This window comes from Macrotis lagotis, chromosome 1 (genome assembly GCF_037893015.1).
Source record: "Macrotis lagotis isolate mMagLag1 chromosome 1, bilby.v1.9.chrom.fasta, whole genome shotgun sequence".
Taxonomy (NCBI): Eukaryota; Metazoa; Chordata; class Mammalia; order Peramelemorphia; family Peramelidae; genus Macrotis; species Macrotis lagotis.
Window position 1 is genome coordinate 110220179 of NC_133658.1, and position 21007 is coordinate 110241185.

Consider the following 21007-nt stretch of genomic DNA (forward strand, 5'->3'; position numbering starts at 1 on the left):
TTAAAATATCTAAAACCTTCTCTAATTTCACAAAACTTAGTTAAATATAACCTAAAATGGAATATCACCAAAGAAGGGGATAGAAGTAATAAATAAAACATAAAAAAGAAAGTTATTTTAATCTATAAGGCAGATCTGCTTTCAGTTGCACTCAAGCATAGAATTATCTATATAGGCATCAAGTTCAGACCACTCACAATAATATCAGGAAATAGAATTAGATAACTCAAGTCAAAGGCATAGAATAAGTAATGGTAAATTCAAGACCAGAACTCAAATGTCCTCAAGTTCTATTGCAGCAATTCATTTTCAGTACACCATTGGAGTGGAAATGGAAAGTGGTTCAAGGCCTGTGATTTCACTGATATATAGAATTTCCAATGTGGAAACTTCTTCTGATAATGCAGATCAGTAACTCATTTGTAATTTACAGTCCTAAAGACTAGTCATTCACCTTTTAGTGAATAAAATGACAAAAAAAAATATAAGAGACAATGGGAATAAAAAAATGATAAAATGACAAAAGAGAAAAAAGAGTAAAAAGGATAATTAATGACTCATATCAAATACTGTTCAGGAAACATAAAGGCTTCATTAAGATTAATATCTCATACCTAAATTAAACTCCAGACCTTTGTATCTATTTCCATAATAGTTAGTTACTTAGAAATAGTTCTATAAACTAGGTTTGTTCAAGAACACACTAATAGTAAATTACTCATAATGTGAGAGGCAAGAAGCTAGGGCCTAGGGATACAAAGGCACAAAAATAGTGAAATCCATTCTCTGTTCAAAAGTAAGGAGATTACACTTCATTTGAGCAGACTGTCTTGGAATCAGGAGGACCTGAATTCAAATGTGACCTCAGACACTTAATAATTGTCTAGCTGTGTAACCTTGGGCAAATCACTTATCCCCATTGCCTTGAAAAAATAAAAAAATAAATATATAGGTGCCTATAAATAGGAAAGAGTCTCTACATAGCCTCTAAGATTCTAGAAAGAACTTTACCAAGTTCCCTAGATAACCCCTGCTGAATTTCAATTGTATACAATTGTTTAAGGGGATCTACACACACACACACAGTAGAATCTGGGTTTACGGTATGCTTTGCTGGATGAAGAAAAATTTCCCACAAAATTTATCTTGCAGGACAAATAAAAATTCACAGTACAAAACATCATGTTTGAGCCATGAATATTTTTAATCATAATATAATGGCACATTTCCACAACATTCTGAAAAAAACGTCAAAAAGTGTTGCCAGATTGATTCCCAGTCAGAAGTGAACCAAAAAAAAAATCAGTGAAAGTGATTCTAAAAAATAAAAAGTAAGTGAAGGCAGTAGTGTTATTCTTACTTTTAGTGAAAGTAGCAAAAGAGAGAACACTCACGATGTTGAAATTGCCAATGTTCTCATAGAAAGAGATTCTCCTTCCAAGGAATAACCCTTCTTCCTCCTCCCTCCCATGTGCCTCACATCAGTCATGACTCTTCTCAAAGGTAAAATGAAGGTTAATTTGTTTTATTTTCACTTTATATTGAGTACTAATCTAGATTGCTATTGTATTTCAGGTACATTAGGGACAAAAAACTCACTTATGAATATTTCTGGAATGTAGTGCTGGCTTTACATTATTTCCTATGGGAAAATTCACTTTGCAATATGAACAAATCACACGATAAACAAAAATCTCCAAACAAATTAAGTTCATAAAGCAAGGTTCTATTGTATTTTTTTTTTAGGTTTTTGCAAGGCAAACGGGGTTAAGTGGCTTGCCCAAGGCCACACAGCTAGGTAATTATTAAGTGTCTGAGACCGGATTTGAACCCAGGTACTCCTGACTCCAGGGCCGGTGCTTTATCCACTGCCACCTAGCCGCTCCAGTTCTATTGTATTTTGAAAAAGTACAAATTCTGGATAGATAATTTCTATTGACCTTGAAGCCCTAATACCAATAATAGGCTTGGTGAAAACTCAGGCCAAACCAAAAATTAATTTTTTCAAGATTTAAATGTCAGATAATAACACAGTAATTACTAGGTTTTTTTTTACTTTTATACTTTAATGATCTGACAAGAAAATTTAAGTTCACTAACCATAGGTGAAATTGCAACTAAAGACAGTCTTTTGTTTTCAATGAACAAGATATATTTGGTAATATTACAAAAGCATTAACAGGTAGCATGAGAGAATGCTATAAGATTATCACTAGGCTGGGGCAGCTAGGTGGCGTAGTGGATAAAGCACGGGCCCTGGAGTCAGGAGTACCTGGGTTCAAATCCGGTCTCAGACACTTAATAATTACCTAGCTGTGTGGCCTTGGGCAAGCCACTTAACCTTGTTTGCCTTGCAAAAACCTAAGAAAAAAAAAGATTATCACTAGGCTAAGATGGAAAATTGTCAGGGTAAAAATCATACCAAGGTCACCAAAACCATTGGTGAGAGATATGAGATCCTATTTCAACACAGGAATGACAGCAAAAGATCTGTTTGTTAGGAGATAATTAGGTAAGTCTCTAAGATTCCAAAGAGAACTTTGCCAAGTCCCCTAGACAACCCCCAGCACAGAAATAATAATCCTATTAAATTGTATCCCAAGATAATATTGTCACTCAAATAGGTTATGTTCTATTATCAAAAGTAGTAAATTATATTACAGGATTTGCCTGTTCAACAGGATTCTAATACTTTATTACATTTATAGAAAAAATTGTTATTAGTTCAAATATCAGTTTTGAAGTAAAAAGTACCACAGTTTAAGAATGATAAAGCATACCTCAACTCTTGCTTTATAAAATTCAATATCATGTAGCCTCTCTTTATATCTGCTGACTTCACTTTCAAGTTTGTCAACTCTGATTGCTTTTTCTCGAAGAGCATCCAATTCATCTCTGTACACTCTGGCTGAGCGAGCATCCGAAAGCAAGTTCATATTCTAATAAATAAAATATGTAATACATCCAAGTTAATATTTTTTCATTTTGTATTTCTAGATTCAAAATTAATAATGCCCCTAAAAAGGGTAAATTATTCTTAGTAAACTCTTTTCAAAGGAGAATAAAAAGCAAAAATTAATCATGATTTCTTTCTCACTGATACATTTGTAATTATAAAACTGGTGTGAAACTTTTAATAGGAAAAATATTGACTCTGTCATAATATAAAATCAAGAAGAAATGTGGCATAGTACATATGGAGAATGCTTTGAGTTAGACTTAGATTCAAGTCACTCCTCTAATAAATACTGTCTACATATGAGAGAAAAAAGTTTTGCACTGAGAAGTCCCATAAACTATCTGAATAAGAACATATATATGTTTATACACTGCACCACCTAGCAGACCCGCTGCCCGATATCCATAAAATGATAGATACTCTAACACTACAGAATGTCTAATATTTATAGATGATAACTAATGAGTTTAAAAAATAGCCCATCCTAAAAAAATTTTTTTAAATTAAAAAAAATAATAGCCCAGTTCAATTCTGATAAACAGGAAACAATATTGATGCAAAAAGTTAAGCAAATGAAAGAGAATGTTGATTATTGATACAAAATTTAAATAATATTAAGTATTATCAGTAGCAAAATTAAGTTTATATTAATTAGGTTTCCAACCCAAATTTTCCAGGCACAAACCTCTTGTTGAAGCCTCTTTAGTTCGGTCTCCATCTGTTCAAGCTCTTGTTTACAGTCTAACAATTGTTCTGTCTTTTCCTCCCTTAAATTGATGGGGGGAAAAAAAGCCATTCAATTCAACAAACATTTATTGTAAAAAACAGCGTTCTAGGCACTGGGAATACAGAAGCTAAAAAATACAAAACTAAAGCTAAAAAACAAACAATTCTGCACTCAAGAAGCTTATAGTTTAATTGGTAGATTCACTGTATACAAGAACAGCAAGAACAATAAAAAGTAGCGGTGGGTAGGAATCCTAATTTCAGTACAGAATACAGAAACCAGTAGCCCAAAGTCATTGTTATAGGAATAATGGTAAATTTCTACATCTAAAAGTAAAATGAAGAGCCATCATATTTGAAATTCCAATTCTCCTGTCAACTTCACTCAGCCTCAAAACATAATACCAAAGCCTGGGAGGAGGGAGAGTTGGCTTTAGTTTGTGTTTTCTGAAGAGTAACAAATTCATTTTTTCCAATATCTAAAATGGGCATTGGGCCTTTATTTGGTATGCTTAAAGATGGCAATGAACTACACATTAAGCATGATATTCAAATTCATATCTATCCATATTGATTATTCAGGTTATATTTACATATTGTATGCAATTTACTGGTATTTTATAATATAAATTTATGAAAAGTTAATATTTTAGCAAATATGTCTTTTCCACTAGGCAAAGACTATTCAAACAATTTGATTGTCTTAATCATTCCAAGTTCATTTTGTACCAAATCTTTTGTTTCCCTTTTTGAAAATGTCCCACAAAGGACATATAAATGTGAAAAAGGAATTTTACAAGAAAATGGGATACCAGCAACTTACTTGCGCTTAAGGTAATAGACCTGGAATACTTTGTATCCTCAGCATAACTCTGATTGAAGAAAGAGATCAACCTACATTTTTGTGATTTTGATTCAATCATATATTGTGCAAAATTCTCTAGAATTTTAACGAACCCCTATGGTCAAGTAAAATTTACTTACAAATTTAATTTGAATGTGGTGCAAAATGTTAAACTATTCATAGTCATCATTACAGTCCTAATTGCATGCTTTATCTAAAGACTTGAGAGGACTCTACTAAATTATACAGGACATACTTGTGTTCAATGTTTAGGCTATCTATTAACTGTCAGTCAAACTAATAACTGCAATCTTTTCACAATTTTCCCAGCACAGCTGTTTGTAGAATATCCTGGGCGTGTCTAATTCAAGAGACACGTAATAATGCAGATATCCACAAATGAAAGCTGCAGCTTTCTGTTTTCTAATTTCCTATAGACCATGATAGGTTTGTCTCTGCACGATTCTACAAAATACTTAATCCAGTCACTTTTAGACAATTCCTAGACTGATCTATAAATTTAATTCAAATCTTTCCAACACAAATTATAGGAGGGGAAAAGAAACTCATTGTAAAATGAACAGAGCTTCTCTCCTTTTATAGTTCTCCTTACAACATAGCATATGTTTGTGTGGTATTTATATACAAATCACTACAATGTATACTGCACATTGTCTAGATTTATACTCTTTGAGGATTTAACATACTTCAAGTATATTGCTTTTTTTGTCATTTACTAGTAATTATATCACTAGCATGAATTAAAATTTTAAAAATTATACACCTGAAAATTATAAAACATTTCAGGTTTTGTGTGCTTTATACAAATTATCTTACAAGAACCCAATAAGGTAAGTACCACAAGTATTATTAACATCCTCTTACAGATAAAGAAATTGAGACTTCGAAGGGGAAGTGATTTGTACATGTTCACCCAAGTAGTTAATGTAACCAAAAAAAAAAGCAAGATTTAAACTCAAATAGCTCCTGACTCTAATTTAGTACTCTTTTCTTTTTTTTCTTTTTAAGTTTGTTTTTTTTTTCACAAGGCAAATGGGGTTAAAGTGGCTTGCCCAAGGCAACACCACTAGGTAACTATTGAGCATCCGAGGTCACATTTGAACCCAGGTACTCCTGACTCCAGGGCCAGTGCTCTATCCACTGCGCCACTTAGCCACTCCTAGTACTCTTTTCTAACACATACCCCTCATTTAATAAACACCATACACACTCATATACAGAGTTCAAACTTCGTAATATTAATGCCAGTAAAAGCTGCTAACATACTGATTTTGTAACATGAAACTATAAAGTAATTGATTTATATATTTCACAAACTTGAGAATTTCCAGGCCTCAGAAAAGGTCACTTAAAATGAACATAAACTTACAACTCCTGCCTAAGTCTTCTTATTTTTGCCTTAGCATCGGCCAGTTCTACTGATAAATGTTGTCTGCTTTCAGTCCGTTTCATGCCTGGAGAACCACAAGGTGACTGTGCTGATGAGGCATGAGGTAGAAAATGAATGCCATCCCGTTCCTCAGAGAGTTCTATAATGGTCTAAAAAAAATTAAGTGAAAAGACACATGATCATTTTGGCATTTATACATCAGAGAATTGAATACAAAACCCAAGAAATCAAGAGTCTTTAAGCCAGAACATTATTAGAAAACATCAGAAAGAATTCAAAATTGTATATTACTGTTATTTCCCCATTTAACAATCATTTTTAAAAGATTCTCTTGAAAATTAATCAATTGAAGCAACAAGCAAGATTAGAAAGGTACTGAGACTGAAAAAAGTAAAAAAAATATACAAATTACTTCAGAAAAAAGATACATTCAAATCACTAAACCCTAATGATATGCATTTAAAATTTAAGAGGTTTCATAAGTCATCACAAAGAGAAGTCATTTAAGGGAAAGAACTGTCTGCAAGTTCTGACAAAAACTGCATAATTTTGGACAAGTTATTAACTCTGTGATTCAATCAATCTACAGTTTTTAAAAGCACTTATCAAGTACTACTGGTGCCAAGTAATCAATGCTAAAGGAGAAAAACAGAACCTTTCCTTAAGGCGCTTACATTCTTTAGGGATTGACTAAATGAAAATAACTAAGTACAAAAAGGATATATAAAGAGCAGCTGCAAAGTAATTATTAGGAAAGGCACTAGTCATTGGAATAATGAAGAAAAGGGAAAACATTTTTAAAAATCCTTATGCAAAAGGTAAGATTTTGAGTCTTGAAGAAAGCCAAGGAAACTAAAAAATGAAACTGTAATTCCAGGCAAGACAGATACAGTGCCTTGAATGTGTAGAAAGGAATAGAATGTAAAAAGATTAGAAAAGTATAAAGGCAGCAGCTTGTGAATAAATGAGATAAGAATAATGATAGCTAGCATTTATATAATAATATTAACTTATTTTATCTTTATAGTAATCTTGGAAAATAGGGCCTAGTCTCACTGCTTTACAGGTGAGAAAATTCGAGCTAAGGAGATTTAGAACTCATCACTTTTGTAACCAGAAGGCTAGCACTTTCTATCCACTTAGCCACCAAGCATCCAAAGAAAAGATTTTATATTCATCTTGAAAGATTCATTTTCCTCCAAGGACTTTTGTGAAGACAAAAATGAAAACATGGATGCAAAAACATTGTGAAGAAATTAAAAGTAAACATGCCGATACTTTAATGTATCATACACATCCAGTGCTTTTTTGGTCTCACAATAACTTTGCATATGCTTTTCTCTTGACTTACAATGCTCCCCTAGGCTCCCAGAATTCACCTGCTAAAAAATTCTGCCTATCCATCAAAAGTAAAATCATATTTCACTCTGTTAGATGACTCTTGGTTTCTGTCATAGCTCAGGTCAAGCATTCCCTTTGATGAGAGCACGGGAGGGATCGTTTAGTTTTAATCTGTACCTCCAGTAGTACCTTTCACATAGTAGGCATTTAGTAAATGCTTTTGAGTTCTAGCAGCTACCTCTCCAAGTAATCTCAAAATCATCAAAACACACAAATGTTTAGATGCTGCTTCCCCTAGTAGAAGTTGCTTGAGAACAGGAATGGCTTCATTATTTTACTTTTCTGGAAAAGTTGAACACCTAGCACAATTCCTGGTTAACAGATAAAAACTCTTCCTGACTGATGTGCTCTTTCCTTCCTGTACCCTTTCAGAACACTCGTAATTATGTTTCAATCTGTATCAGAGTTCTTTATGAAGGCAGACATTCTTGTTTATCACTGTATCTCTTCAATGCCTATTAGAAAAGTTTTGCACACAGTGGAAACTTAATAATGAATTGCATTTATTGGAAAGGTAATTTTAAAATGACACTACAAATTTGATTCATTTTAATTAAATTTAAAAAGCATTTATTAGGGGTGGCTAGGTGGCACAGCAGATAAAGCACCCGCCCTGGAGTCAGGAGTACTTGGGTTCAAATAAAGTCTCAGACACTTAATGATTACGTAGCTGTGTGGCCTTGGGCAAGCTACTTAAACCCCAATTTGCCTTGAAAAACCAAAAAAAAAAAAAAAAGCATTTATTAAACATTTATAATGTGCAAAAAGCATGGAGAATGTGCCAGGCCTGGAATCTGAAAGACTCTCCTTCCTGAGGTCAAATCTTGCCTCAGCCACTTCCTAGCTGAGTGACCCCTGGGCAAGTCACTTCACCCTGTTTGTCTCAGTCTCCTCATCTATAAAATGGGCTGGAGAAGAAAATGGTGAACCATTCTAGTATCCCTGCCAAGAAAAGCCCAACTGGGGTCACAGTTGAATACGACTGAAAAACAGCAACAACATAATATGCAAGGTACTATACAAAGGTCTCAGGATGCAATGATAAAAATGATAATCAATCCTTGCTTTCCCCTTAGGCTGCTTGTATTTTACCAGGAAGAAAAAAAGAATAAAGGAGACAACAGCAGGAAAGTAAAATAAATACATACATCAGTGTGCAATATAATATAAAAAACCAATGGATCTGCAATCAGAAAAAACTCGGCCAGAATGTCACTAACCTACTCAGTACCAGTGTGACCTGGGGCAATTCACCTCTTTGATCCTCAATGCCATACATACATACATACATACATATATATATGTGTGTATATATATATATATATATATATATATATATATACATATATATATATATATAAATAAAATGGAAAGGAGAAGAGCTGGACTATAATTATTATGATCCATTCCATAAACCCAAGTAAATATAAGAGACAGCATGGCATACTAAAAAAAGCATACTTTAGTAATTTTATTTTAGGTTTTTTGCAAGTCAATGAGGTTAAGTGACTTGCCTAAGACCACACAGCTAGGTAATTATTAAGTGTCTGAGGCGGGATATGAACTCAGGTACTCCTGACTCCAGGGCCAGTGCTCTCCACTGCACCAACCTAGCTACCCAGCAATTTTAAAAAATAATCAAATATTCAGAATTATAATTTTCATGTTAAAAGAGATTTTACAAATGCCATAGTAGAAAATAAACTGAATTAGGAGACCTGGATTAAAGTCTCAGTTTTGCCACAAACCAAGTCAATTGACTTTTCTGCCCCTTAATTTCCATAAAAACAACAGAATTGTATTAACATAATTTCTTAAGATCCTAGTACTAACATTTTATATTTTTTCTAACCTCATCCAATTCTTAGGGAACATTAGGGAACAATAATTACTACAGTTTGGATAAAACATCAAGTGCATTAAAGACAAATTAACAAAAAATAAAGAAAAGAAGGTTGAAGACAAGAGGGGTCTTAAATAGTTGCTAAGAATTTGTATTTTATCATATACGTTGTACAAAACAATAGAAATTTTTGGATTGACAAATTACATCTTAGTATTAATTAAGAAGATTATTTTGGTGACTATGTAAAGGAAAGAGAGCCCCAGCTCCAAAAACTATCTGTTTGAGCCTAAGCAAGTTAACAGCTTTTATGAGCTTTAGTTTCTTCTGCAAAACCAATTTATGAATTAAATACTTGTGCAAATGTTAAAAGTGTATTATCACTGGTGATGGAGGTAATGTTGAAGATGATATTAATGACTTTATTACAGTTAATGCAATAATCTAAATGTATATACAAACAATTATCCGTAGTTGGTTTCAAAAGACCAATAAATGTACCCAATTCAAAACCAAAAGACATGTGTCAGCTGATTCTAAAAGAGTTACTGGTGTCACAGGTACAGTTTTGAGACACTCAGGCTGAGAGAACTTGCTTTGATGATTGTGAATGGCTGAGCTTCTTCTCAATTGGATATGAATTCTTGATTCTATCTTACTAAGGTGTTCTTAAGTCCAAAGCTCTTTCTACTACCTCTAAAAGAAACCCAATCTTCTTTTCCTAACTAGTCATTTCCATTTTCCATGAAGCCTTCCTTAAGCTACTCCTGTAGCCCTCAATGATCTCCCTTTCTTCCTTATATTACACAGTTTTCCATTTATAGGGTTGTCTTTTATTACTTTCTATTAATTCTTATGTTCGTTTTAATTTGCCATAAAAAACACAAAGCTTCTTAAAAGAAGAGATCACATTTTCCAGTATCTTTTGTGGCTCTTACAGATCCTGAATAGTGATGAACATGTAAGAACAAAATGGATGGTTGGACTGACCAGGAAATGGAAGAATCTGAACTATACAGATATGCCTGTTTGTACATGAGAAAGGGGCAACAAGTGATTTATACTATGATTTTTTTTTAAGGGCTCACAAAAGAAGTACTGACCTGAATGGTGTGGTAGGAAGGCCAATAGACTGGATAACCTACACAACCTGCTTCCTATATAGGCCATCCTATCTAGTCATCATATCACCAACTATATTCTACAAACTTTTGCCTGGAATCATAAATATGGCAATTAATAAGGACCAAATGAAACTCATCAATCTTCCTCCTAAAGTCATTTCTCCTCCTAAAACCACCTCTTCTCTAAACTTCTCTGATTCAGATGAAGGAACTATCATGTTTCCAATTTTTAATCAGTCACCTAAGTTAACTTCAGGTGCAACTTTGACTCTTACCTCTCTTTCCTCATGCCTCTTATCCAATCAGCTGTCAATTCCTCACTTCTAACTCCACAATATCTCTTACATTCAATCCTCACTTCTCACATCCATTCCTTTTTTCTTGCTAAAGAACCTTCAGTGACTTTGTCTTGTCTCAGGGATGCATTATCCTGAGCCTGGTATCTGAAGTCATCTATTCTTACATAACTAGCCTAACTTCAAATCACCATTTCCCCAAGTCCCAAGTCAAGCTTAGGCTAGTCATACATTCATTCTATCTCCATACCTGCTGCATTTGCTGCTCATCACCACCTCAAAAAAATCCTTCACTCCTTTAAAGCTCAACTTTGGGTGCCACTTTGTCTTAGAGGCCTTTATGGGTCTTCCTAGTTGTTAATGCTTTCTCTTTTCTCAAATAACCTTCACCTAGCTTCAACTATCTGTATGGGGCATATTCTTCATTCTACCCTGAAACTTTTACAGTAGAATGTAAGCTCCTTGTAGACAAGGCAATGTTTTGTCTTTAGTTTTGTATACCCAGCATATAGGACTATATCTTGAATACAGAACGTCATTTATCAAATGTTTCTAATATTAAAGTGAACACTCCTTAGAACTTACCAAAACTAAACAAACATCTAGAGTATAAGGGAAGATGTTTCTATCTGGGGCCCAATGTAAAAACATTTGGTATATTCTAGGACCCTAATTCAAAGCATACTTAATATATGGAAAAATTAATACAATGGAAGGTACCAGAATTGTCAGGTAAAAAAACATGACTACTATTCCAATGTTAACCGATTTCTAACTATTTCTGTACCTAATTATTAAAACTGACAGTGTCAAAACAAAGAAAGCAACTGGTATACTCCAAAGAATTAATCCCTTGCATTGGTTTGCTGAAGAATGGTATATTTTATTATTTGATCCTAGATAACACATCTGGACCTTGAGAAGATACCTATTTTATTCTGTCAAAATACCACAACTATAAAGAAATATTCAGTAAAATTTATCCAAGATCTTTTGAAAATACTAATTTAAATGAAGTTTCAGAAATATTAAATTTCCATTCTCCCATTCATGACATTCCATTGAAAATCAAAGACTACTGACTGAAAAAGGGTAGGAATGGATGAGAAAGATGTGGCAGAACTGAGAAGACTTTAAAACTGAAGGAATTTGTGTTGAACATGGTAGAAGGATGCATCAAGGATGACTCTCAGGTTGTGACCCTGAGTAACTGAAAAAATGGTGGTACCCTTAATAGAAATAAGGAAGTAAGAAGAAGGGTTAGGAATTTGGGGGGAAATATAATGATTTAAAATTTTGACATAATAAAATATTCCACTTTACTCCAAACATTATCCCTACTCTGACACATAAATATTCCATTTTTATTATTTGATTAGAAGCTACATAAATCTGAGCTGAAAAAATTTGTCCATTTATATTTGTCAAAGAAAAACAAAAGCATGACAAACATATAGCAGAGATGATTTGTACATCATATTATAGTAAGAATCATGGAGCATTATTTATTCAGACTTTTTAAAAAATACTAAGTATAAGAACAGAAGGACTTTGAAAAAAGAGAAAATAAAGAAAGTATGAGACAAGTAACAGAATAATATTGAATTTAGGAAAGGGATTGAAACTGAAAGCAAATGGGAAAATCAAATAAAATTAAGATACATATTTTTCAGGCTTATTTCCCCACAGTCTCTCTCCTTCCTAGTCCCTCTTAAATGCACTGACTCTTCAAATTTTGTCTTAGCTCTAAAATTACCCTTTATTTCCCACCCACACTATCTCTTCTTTTGGTGCCTAAAAATAACAGAAAAGAACCTTTGGAAGGAGCCTGCATGCACATTATATTCACAAGTACCAGTGTGAACTTTGCCCTTATAGTCTTTCCTCCCATCATGAAATCAATTATAAAAATTAATTATACAAATCAACAATAGTCTCAATTGTCTGATTCAGCTGATAAAAAATCATTTTTGACATCCACATGTATTTTTCTAGTCATCACAATGGTCAATGTCTTCAAAGGAGACATATAGTCAAGTATATTTTCTCGCATGCTAGAAAACAAAATCTGTCTAAAATCATTTATTTTTTACACAACTTTTCACTCATTGCTGGAATCTGAGAACTTTTGAGACAGATATTTTATCCAAAACACCTGTTATTCTCTTTTATCTTATTTTTCTACTTTTTAAATATGGCAATAAAACCAAGAAATTAATCTTAAGCACATTCTTTCTGCTGCTAATCCAATTTTGTTTTTACTCGTATCAAATAGATTTTCAGTCTCACATTTCTGTATTCAGCCAGACCTGTAAGGATAAGACTTAAAAAAACACACATCGGGATGATAAGTAGGGGTTTTTTTTGATAAGTAGTTTTTTAAGAAAATTTAACATCTACAATGTATTTCTTTGCAAATTGAAACTTCTATAGAATGATTCCATACAAATGTGGAAATATAATACTTTAAGAACAGCTCCTGAGAAGAATTATTTTAAAATCACCTGAGTTATTAGTACTGTTTTACATTAAAGTGAAAAGCAAAGTTAACAAATACAGTAACAAAAAATAAAATACATACCTCTGTGTGTTCATCTCTCTCGTCAATAAGTCGTTTTAAATGTAATGCCATATTTTTTAGGAGTGGTTCAAGATCCTCCTGAGAAATATCAGTCACTTCCATCCACTGCATATCGAATACATTTTCCTGATTATGTGTTACCTTTGCAAAGCAAAAAGTATCTTAAAATATAATATTGTAATGTAAATGTAAATACTTGAGTAAGAAAATAGGAGTTAAGTGTACCAAACCATTAAATATCAGAAATCAAAAAGACAAAATTTTGGGCACTTTTTAAATTTGTTTCAAATTCAAATTACTTTCCATATATCAATTGACAACAAAAAAACTAATCCATAAGAATCAATTTAATTTTGCTACACTATTAACTCAATTATTAAACAATGAATTTAATATGTAAAAATGAAATGACAAAATCTGGTGAACCTGAATATATTTGAAATGATTATACAAAAAAAAGGACACTATGAAGAGATGATTTCAATTGAATGTTTTTGAAATAAATTTCTAAGCATTTATTTTTAAAAAATTTAATTATTTTTGAATTTTACAATTTTTCCCCTAATCTTGCTTTTCCCCTCCACCCCCCCCACAGAAGCAGTTAGTCTTTACATTGTTGCCAGCTATACACTGATCTAAGTTGAATGTGTTGAAAGAGAAATCATATTCTTAAGGAAAAAAAATATAAACAATAGCAAAATTATATAAGATGTTTGTTTGTTTTTTTAAATTAGAGGTCTTTGGTCGTTGTTCAAACTTTCAAACTCCACAATTCTTTCCCTGGATACATATGGTATTCTCCATCACAGATACCCCAAAACTGTCACTGATTGTTTGCACTGATGGAATGAGCAAGTCCGTTAAGATTGATCATCAACCCCATGTTGCTGTTAAGGTGTACAATGTTCTTCTGGTTCTGCTCATCTCGCTCAGCATCAGTTCATGCAAATCCCTCCAGGCTTCCCTGAATTCCCATCCCTCCTGGTTTCTAATAGAACAATAATGTTCCATCACATACATATACCACAGTTTGCTAAGCCATTCCCCAACTGATGGACATTCACTCGGTTTCTAATTCTTTGCCACCACAAACAGAGATGCTATGAATATTTTTGTACAAGTGATGGTTTTACTCTTTTTCATGATCTCTTCAGGGTATAGCCCAGTAGTGGTATTGCTGGATCAAAGGGTATGCACATTTTATTGCCCTTTGAGCATAACTACAAATTGCTCTCCAGAAAGGTTGGATGAGTTCACAGCTCCACCAACAGTGTAATAGTGTCCCAGATTTCCCACAACCCTTCCAACAATGATCATTATCCTTTCTGGTCATATTGGCCAGTCTGAGAGGTGTGAGGTGGTACCTCAGAGATGTTTTAATTTGCATCTCTCTAATTAATGTAAATCCTCTAAGGATTTACTTTTACAAATTACACTTATAACACATTTAAAGTAATCATGCCAATATTCAAAAGTAAAAACTTGTAAATCTTCTATAATAAATTATGTTATTTCATTTGAAAAGCTAGGCTTTCATTCCCCAACTGACAAATGGCCAAAGGATATGCAAAGGCAATTTACAGATGAGGAGATCAAAGCGATCCATAGCCATATGAAAAATTGTTCTAAATCATTAATTATTAGAGAGATGCAAATTAAAGCTTCTCTGAGGTACCACCTCACACCTCTCAGACTGGCCAATAAGACCAGAAAGGATAATGATCATTGTTGGAAGGGATGTGGGAAATCTGGGACACTATTACACTGTTGGTGGAGCTGTGAACTCATCCAACCTTTCTGGAGAACTATTTGGAACTATGCCCAAAGGGCAACAAAAATGTGCATACCCTTTGACTCAGCAATACCACTACTGGGTCTATACCCTGAAGAGATGATGAAAAAGGGTAAAAACATCACTTGTACAAAAATATTTATAGCAGCCCTGTTTGTGGTGGCAAAGAATTGGAAATCCAGTAAATGTCCTTCAGTTGGGGAATGGCTTAGCAAACTGGTATATGTATGTCATGGAACACTATTGTTCTATTAGAAACCAGGAGGGATGGGATTTCAGGGAAGCCTGGAGGGATTTGCATGAACTGATGCTGAGTGAGATGAGCAGAACCAGAAAATCACTGTATACCCTAACAGCAACATGGGGATGATGTTCAACCCAGAAGGACTTGCTGATTCCATCAGTGCAACAATTGGGAACAATTTTGGGCTGTCTGCAAAGGAGAGTGCCATCTGTATCCAGACAAAGAGCTGTGGAGTTTGAACAAAATTCAAGGACTATTCCCTTTAATTTAGAAAAAAAAACAGATATCTTATTGTCTGATCTTGCTACCTCTTAGACTTTTTGTCTCTTCCTTAAGGATATGATTTCTCTCTCATCACACTCAATTTGGATCAATGTACAACATGGAAACAAAGTAAAGACTGACAGATTGCTTTCTGGGGAGGCAAGTAAGATGGGGAAAATTGTAAAACTCAAATAATATCTTTAATAAAAAAATTTAAATAAAAAAAGAAAAGCTAGGCTTTTATGAAAAGCACAAAGAACCCTAAAGAACTTACATAATATGTCAGCATTTTTAATTTTAACTTTTTTTTGAATCAGAGATTTCCTTGGATAAGGGAATTCCTGATTAGTATACTAGAAATGTTCACTGGCTCCTGAAACCTGGGAACCCTAGAAAGCCACATGAAGTCATTGAGAGGTTCCTTAAGTAAGAGCTGTTTGAGAATAGGGGCTGTCTTGCCTATTGGTGAATTCAAAATTCAGCACACTTGGCACAATGCTTTATATATAGTGAGCATTTATTAAATGCTTTTTTCATTCTTTCCATCATTCATTTCATTCATGTTAGGGTCCAGTATGTGGAAGGTAGGACTAGAACCCAGATTTCTTTGACTCATAGTCCAGGACTCTATCCATTACACTACGCTGTTTCTCTTTATTTGTATTTTTGAAAAATGAAAGCTTAGTCAAAATCATTAACACCAATTGGCTTCACCTTTGGAAAATAAAGACAGCAAGTAAAACCTGATGCAAGCTCTAATAACCTGGTGTTTTAGAATTTAGTTTTGACAGCAAAATTACTGTCTTTCTCTTTCACAATTCATAAAGAAGATCAAAATAAAGGAATATATGATTTTTACATTTTCTGGAAAACGTATCCTAATTTTAATCACTTTTATATGTGTATACAGATGAATGAGATCTCAGATGAATGAGAAATTTGAGGTGCTTTTGTAATTATTCATCAATAAGTAATAGATCAGGTAGATATGGAATTCTCAGTATCTTTGAAAAACAAACTATCTCCTCTTATATAATGGTCTAAATTTAGGGCACATTTTCACTCAAATCTAATAATATAAATAGACCAAGTATAACCTATTTCCTTGCTCTTAGTACAGAAGATGTGAGATACCTCAAAAAGTTTAGGATGCATGTCAGTAATTTTCAGAAAATAAAATCACCCAACATATTTAATAAGTGGCACTATTGAATTATTCATTATCAGGTAAGTCTTTTTTCAAATTTTTATTTATTTAAGGCAATGGGATTAAGTGACTTGCCCAAGGTCATACAGCTAGGCAATTATAAAGTGTCTGAGGCTGCATTTGAACTCAGATCCTCCCAACTCCAGGGTTGGTGCTCTATCCACTGTGCCATGTAGCCGCCCCTAAAGTAAGTCTTTAGATTGAATGTGTATTTTAAATTTTAAAATGTTGGTGGATATATCATATAAAATATCAGTCTGGGCAAAGACAAAATTATGACAAAAAATTTTAAAACAGCAATTGAAAAGTGGTCCCTTTGAGCAATAAATGAATGATCTCGTGAACTATGTTGAAATTATAAGACATGGGGAAGTAGGGAAATATAGTTCAGATGAAAGCATATTAGTAATCAGTTGAATGCTATTTTCACATCAAAAGCATTTAGTGTCTAAACATTATTGACTTCACAAGGTTGAACATGGATCTTCATTTGTAAAACAAATAGAAATAACTGGTCTGAGAAGGCATTCAACTTTAACTCAATTGAGTTAAAAGTAAACATGGAGTATTTTTAAGGTAAGCACTGGTAAGGGGAACAAGTGTCATCCAATTTAAAACTGATTTACTCAAAAATATGTAATACAGCTATATTGTTTATACTGTACTTTCATATATTTAGATATTAGCAGAATAAAGGCAGCAAAAAATGAAAATAGCATTAAATAAGCTGAAATGTTGAAATGGAAACTAGTAAAAATGACTATAATGCAAAGTTATATTTTATGTAATAGCACCATTGTCTATATTGTTATTTCAGACTTTTTTAAAATAAAAGAGAAATCATAATTAAAATTAAAATCACAAAAATCAGCAAGAGTGCTTTTAACACTGTGAACAAATACTTGAATATAAATTTGTGAAATACATGGCATTATTTTAATACCATGTTAGGTTTTAATGTAATCTGCAAAGTACTTAGTCAATTTGTTGAAACTGACTCCCAAAAGTTAGCTGCAAATTGTTCATAAGTATACCCATGACTTCATATTTCCCCATGGAAGTATAAGAAAATTATTCTTTGCATTTTTAACCTTGGATATTCCATTAGTGTTTAACCTATTCAAAGCAACAAAATATTTTTCCCCTATTTTAAGTAATTGTACACTATATCAAATTTTTTATTTTGCTGTAGAGAAGTTGAAGCATAATATATTGATCAAATGATGCACCTCTCATTGTTTCTTCAAGGCAATGGGGTTATGTGAAATAATTTATTTTCTTAATTACCATATAGAACCCAGCACTCTTGTAAAAAAATATTATCATCAAAAGTAAATATTAGAATGCCTAAGAACTATATGCCCTATTAGGTAAATAGTTCCCTTTTTATGTGTGCTTGCTTGTGCCAACTTTAAATTTATAAATAAATTTTATGATTTATAGAACATTTTCAGTAATCACTGTGATTTTAGTAAATATTTAAATTTTTAGTTATATTTAATAATAATAAAAACCAGAACTGAGTATCAAAAGAACTGTAAAAAAAAAGACAAGCAAGTAGAAATCAAGTATGTGCTAAATATATTAATCATACTTCTACTGCCTTTCTTAAAGGTTCTTAAAATCAGGAGTACTCCATTATGGTTAACATCGCTGTGAGCCAATTTCTTTTTTTTTTTTCATTTCTCATGGTCTTCACAAGAACAGATTCTTTTCCTTTCTCTTTCAAGGCTTTTAATGTTTGACTTATTGCAAAACATAGATATATCAACCACATACTGATCTTGCTAAATTAAAATAATCATTAAAATAGATTCTTCAAACTTCATGTTAAGAATTAATGACAATTATTCAAAAAATACAAAACTAAACTAATTACCTCTTGAATGTGTGCGGCAACTGCTGCTTTTGTGTCAAAATCTAAACCTTGGATTCGTTCAATGAATTCTTCTTTCTTCTGACACTAAAATAAATGAATAAATGTTCATACCTTTAAAGTGTTTTTTTCAACATCATTAAAAACTAAGTACTAACAAGCTGATTTAATTTGGAACAGAACTGTGAGATTTTTCTCACTGCATATTGATGAATGCCTTGGTATACTTACCTAATAAACAAATATTTAGAAATGCAGTAATTTACAAAAGGGTATAAAAATATATTAAGAACACACACACACACACACACACACACACACACACACACACACACACACAGAACTTTCATTAGGAAAATTCCAAAGTGGGCAGTCTTTATACAACCCTTCTGGTGAGGTCAGTATAATATTATTCTCCTAACTTTGCAAACAGAAAAGTGAAAACACAAGAACTTGTTTCAGAGCAGAGACATTACTTGCCAAAAAACACACAGTGAGTCAGTGGCAGAACTCGGAACAGAGCCAAGAAGCCTGACTTTCAGTTGCAGACTATAACCAACAATGTAGCTTTTCTTCTCAAATTTTTTTTTTAAATCTTTACTTCAGGCTTGCAATCCACATTAATATTTTCATTTTATCCATATTAAAAAGAAATCACATACCTACTTGTGGCACAGTTTAACATTAATACAGTTAACAAAATTAATGTCATATCATTTTGTAACACCAATAAATTTCTGAAGATAAATATTTTAAAATTCAGTTTTATTTTTAAGTCCACATCCTCTTCTTCATGTCTCTTTTTGTTCACCCCCAAAGGAAAAACAAAAGTCATTACAAATATGTGTAGTTAAGGGGGGGAAAAATTCCCTTTGAACCAATTCATATAAGCATTTCCATGTTTCTCTGAAAATTTCATTATTTCCTAGACTGCAATATCTGTATCAATTGTTCACTCCCCAACTTTGTTGCTGAAAAAAAGAGCTAAGAAAAATTTTATGTGAGTCCTTTTCCTTTTTTTTTTTTTAATCTCTGTGAGGGTATAGTCCTACTAGTAGTATTGCTGGGTTCAAAGAGTATGCACAGTTTAATAGTTTTGGAGGGTGTAGTTCAAAATTTCTTTCCAGAAAAACTGGACCAACTCACAGATACACCAACAATGTATCTGTTTTCCCACAGCCCTTTCAGCATTCTGCATTTTCTGACTTTGTCATCTGAGACTATTTAATGAGTCTAAAGTGACTAGATAATATACCTAACCTATTTTTTGTGGAGGTAGGAGGTTCATATACAAAATACATCTGTCCTCAGACAATAATTACCTAGCTGTGTGGCCTTGGGCAAGCCACTTAAACCCATTGCCTTGCAAAAAAAAAAAAAAATACAGATTTTCAACTTTTTCAATGTATTCATCAGTTTTTCTTTATTTTTTCTCTAAAAAAAATTCTTGTCATACAGAATGACTGGGAGCAAATGGGATATTACAGCAATACAACAATACAACCTGAAAATATTAAAAAAAAAAATTGGGGGGCAGCTAGGTGGCTAAGTGGATAGAAGTGGATAGAGTCCTGAAGTCAGATCTTGAGTTCAAATGTAGCCTCAGACAATTAACAATCACCTAACTGTGTCACTTTGGGCAAGTCACTTTAGCCCTATTGCCTTAATTTAAAAAAACAACACAATTTTTAAAATGTACATTACTCTTATCATTAATGACTTAGAACATTCTATATGGCTATTGATAGCTTGAATTTCTTTTAAAAACTGCCCATTCATATCCTTTCATCATTTATCACTTAGGAAATGCCTTTTATTCTTATAAATCTGTATCAGTTCCCCAAATATCTCAGAAATGAGGCCTTTTATTTAGAGAAATGATGCAAAGATTTTCAACCCCCTTTTCTCACAAGTTTCCAACTTCTTTTCTAATTATCATTGCATTGGGTTTTTTTGTGCAAAACTCTTCCTCATTCATAGATTAAACAAGTAAATTCTTCTATGTTCTTCCAATTTGTTTGATGTACTCTTTCTGTCTAAATGACAAGAACTTGTCTTGGTATATATACTATGAGAAATTGGTTAATCATTAGTTTCTGTTGGTCTGGTTTCTACTTTTCCCAGGAAGTTTTTATTGAGTAGTTCTTATTCTAATAACTGGGGTTTTTTGTTTTTGTCAAGCACTGGACTACTTTTCCTTCTTTTGTTTTTTATATATTTGTTCTATTTACCAAATACTCTGATTCTTAACCAACACCAAATCATTTTTGATGATTAAAGCTTTGTTGTATCTGGTGTTATGCCTTCTTCCTTCCCAGTTTTCTCCATTAATTTCCTTGTTATTCTTGACCTTTTGTTTCTCCACATATCTGTTATTTTTTCTAATTTTATAAAGTAATTCTTTGGTAGTTTGATTGGTATGGCATTAAATGAAGAAAT

At 32.8% G+C, this 21007-nt stretch overlaps 1 protein-coding gene across 2 annotated transcripts in view; it reads right to left on the bottom strand.

Annotated features, from left to right (window-relative positions):
- CCDC88A (coiled-coil domain containing 88A) overlaps positions 1-21007 on the bottom strand; it is a 187420-nt gene that overhangs the window by 97420 nt on the left and 68993 nt on the right. For both annotated transcript variants that reach the window (XM_074206428.1, XM_074206419.1), the window contains exons 6-10: positions 18572-18655; positions 13186-13326; positions 5920-6089; positions 3645-3726; positions 2781-2939 (exon numbers count right to left, since the gene is read on the bottom strand). In XM_074206428.1, the coding sequence (XP_074062529.1) occupies positions 2781-2939; positions 3645-3726; positions 5920-6089; positions 13186-13326; positions 18572-18655 (636 nt within the window). The remainder of the gene's footprint in view (positions 1-2780; positions 2940-3644; positions 3727-5919; positions 6090-13185; positions 13327-18571; positions 18656-21007) is intronic.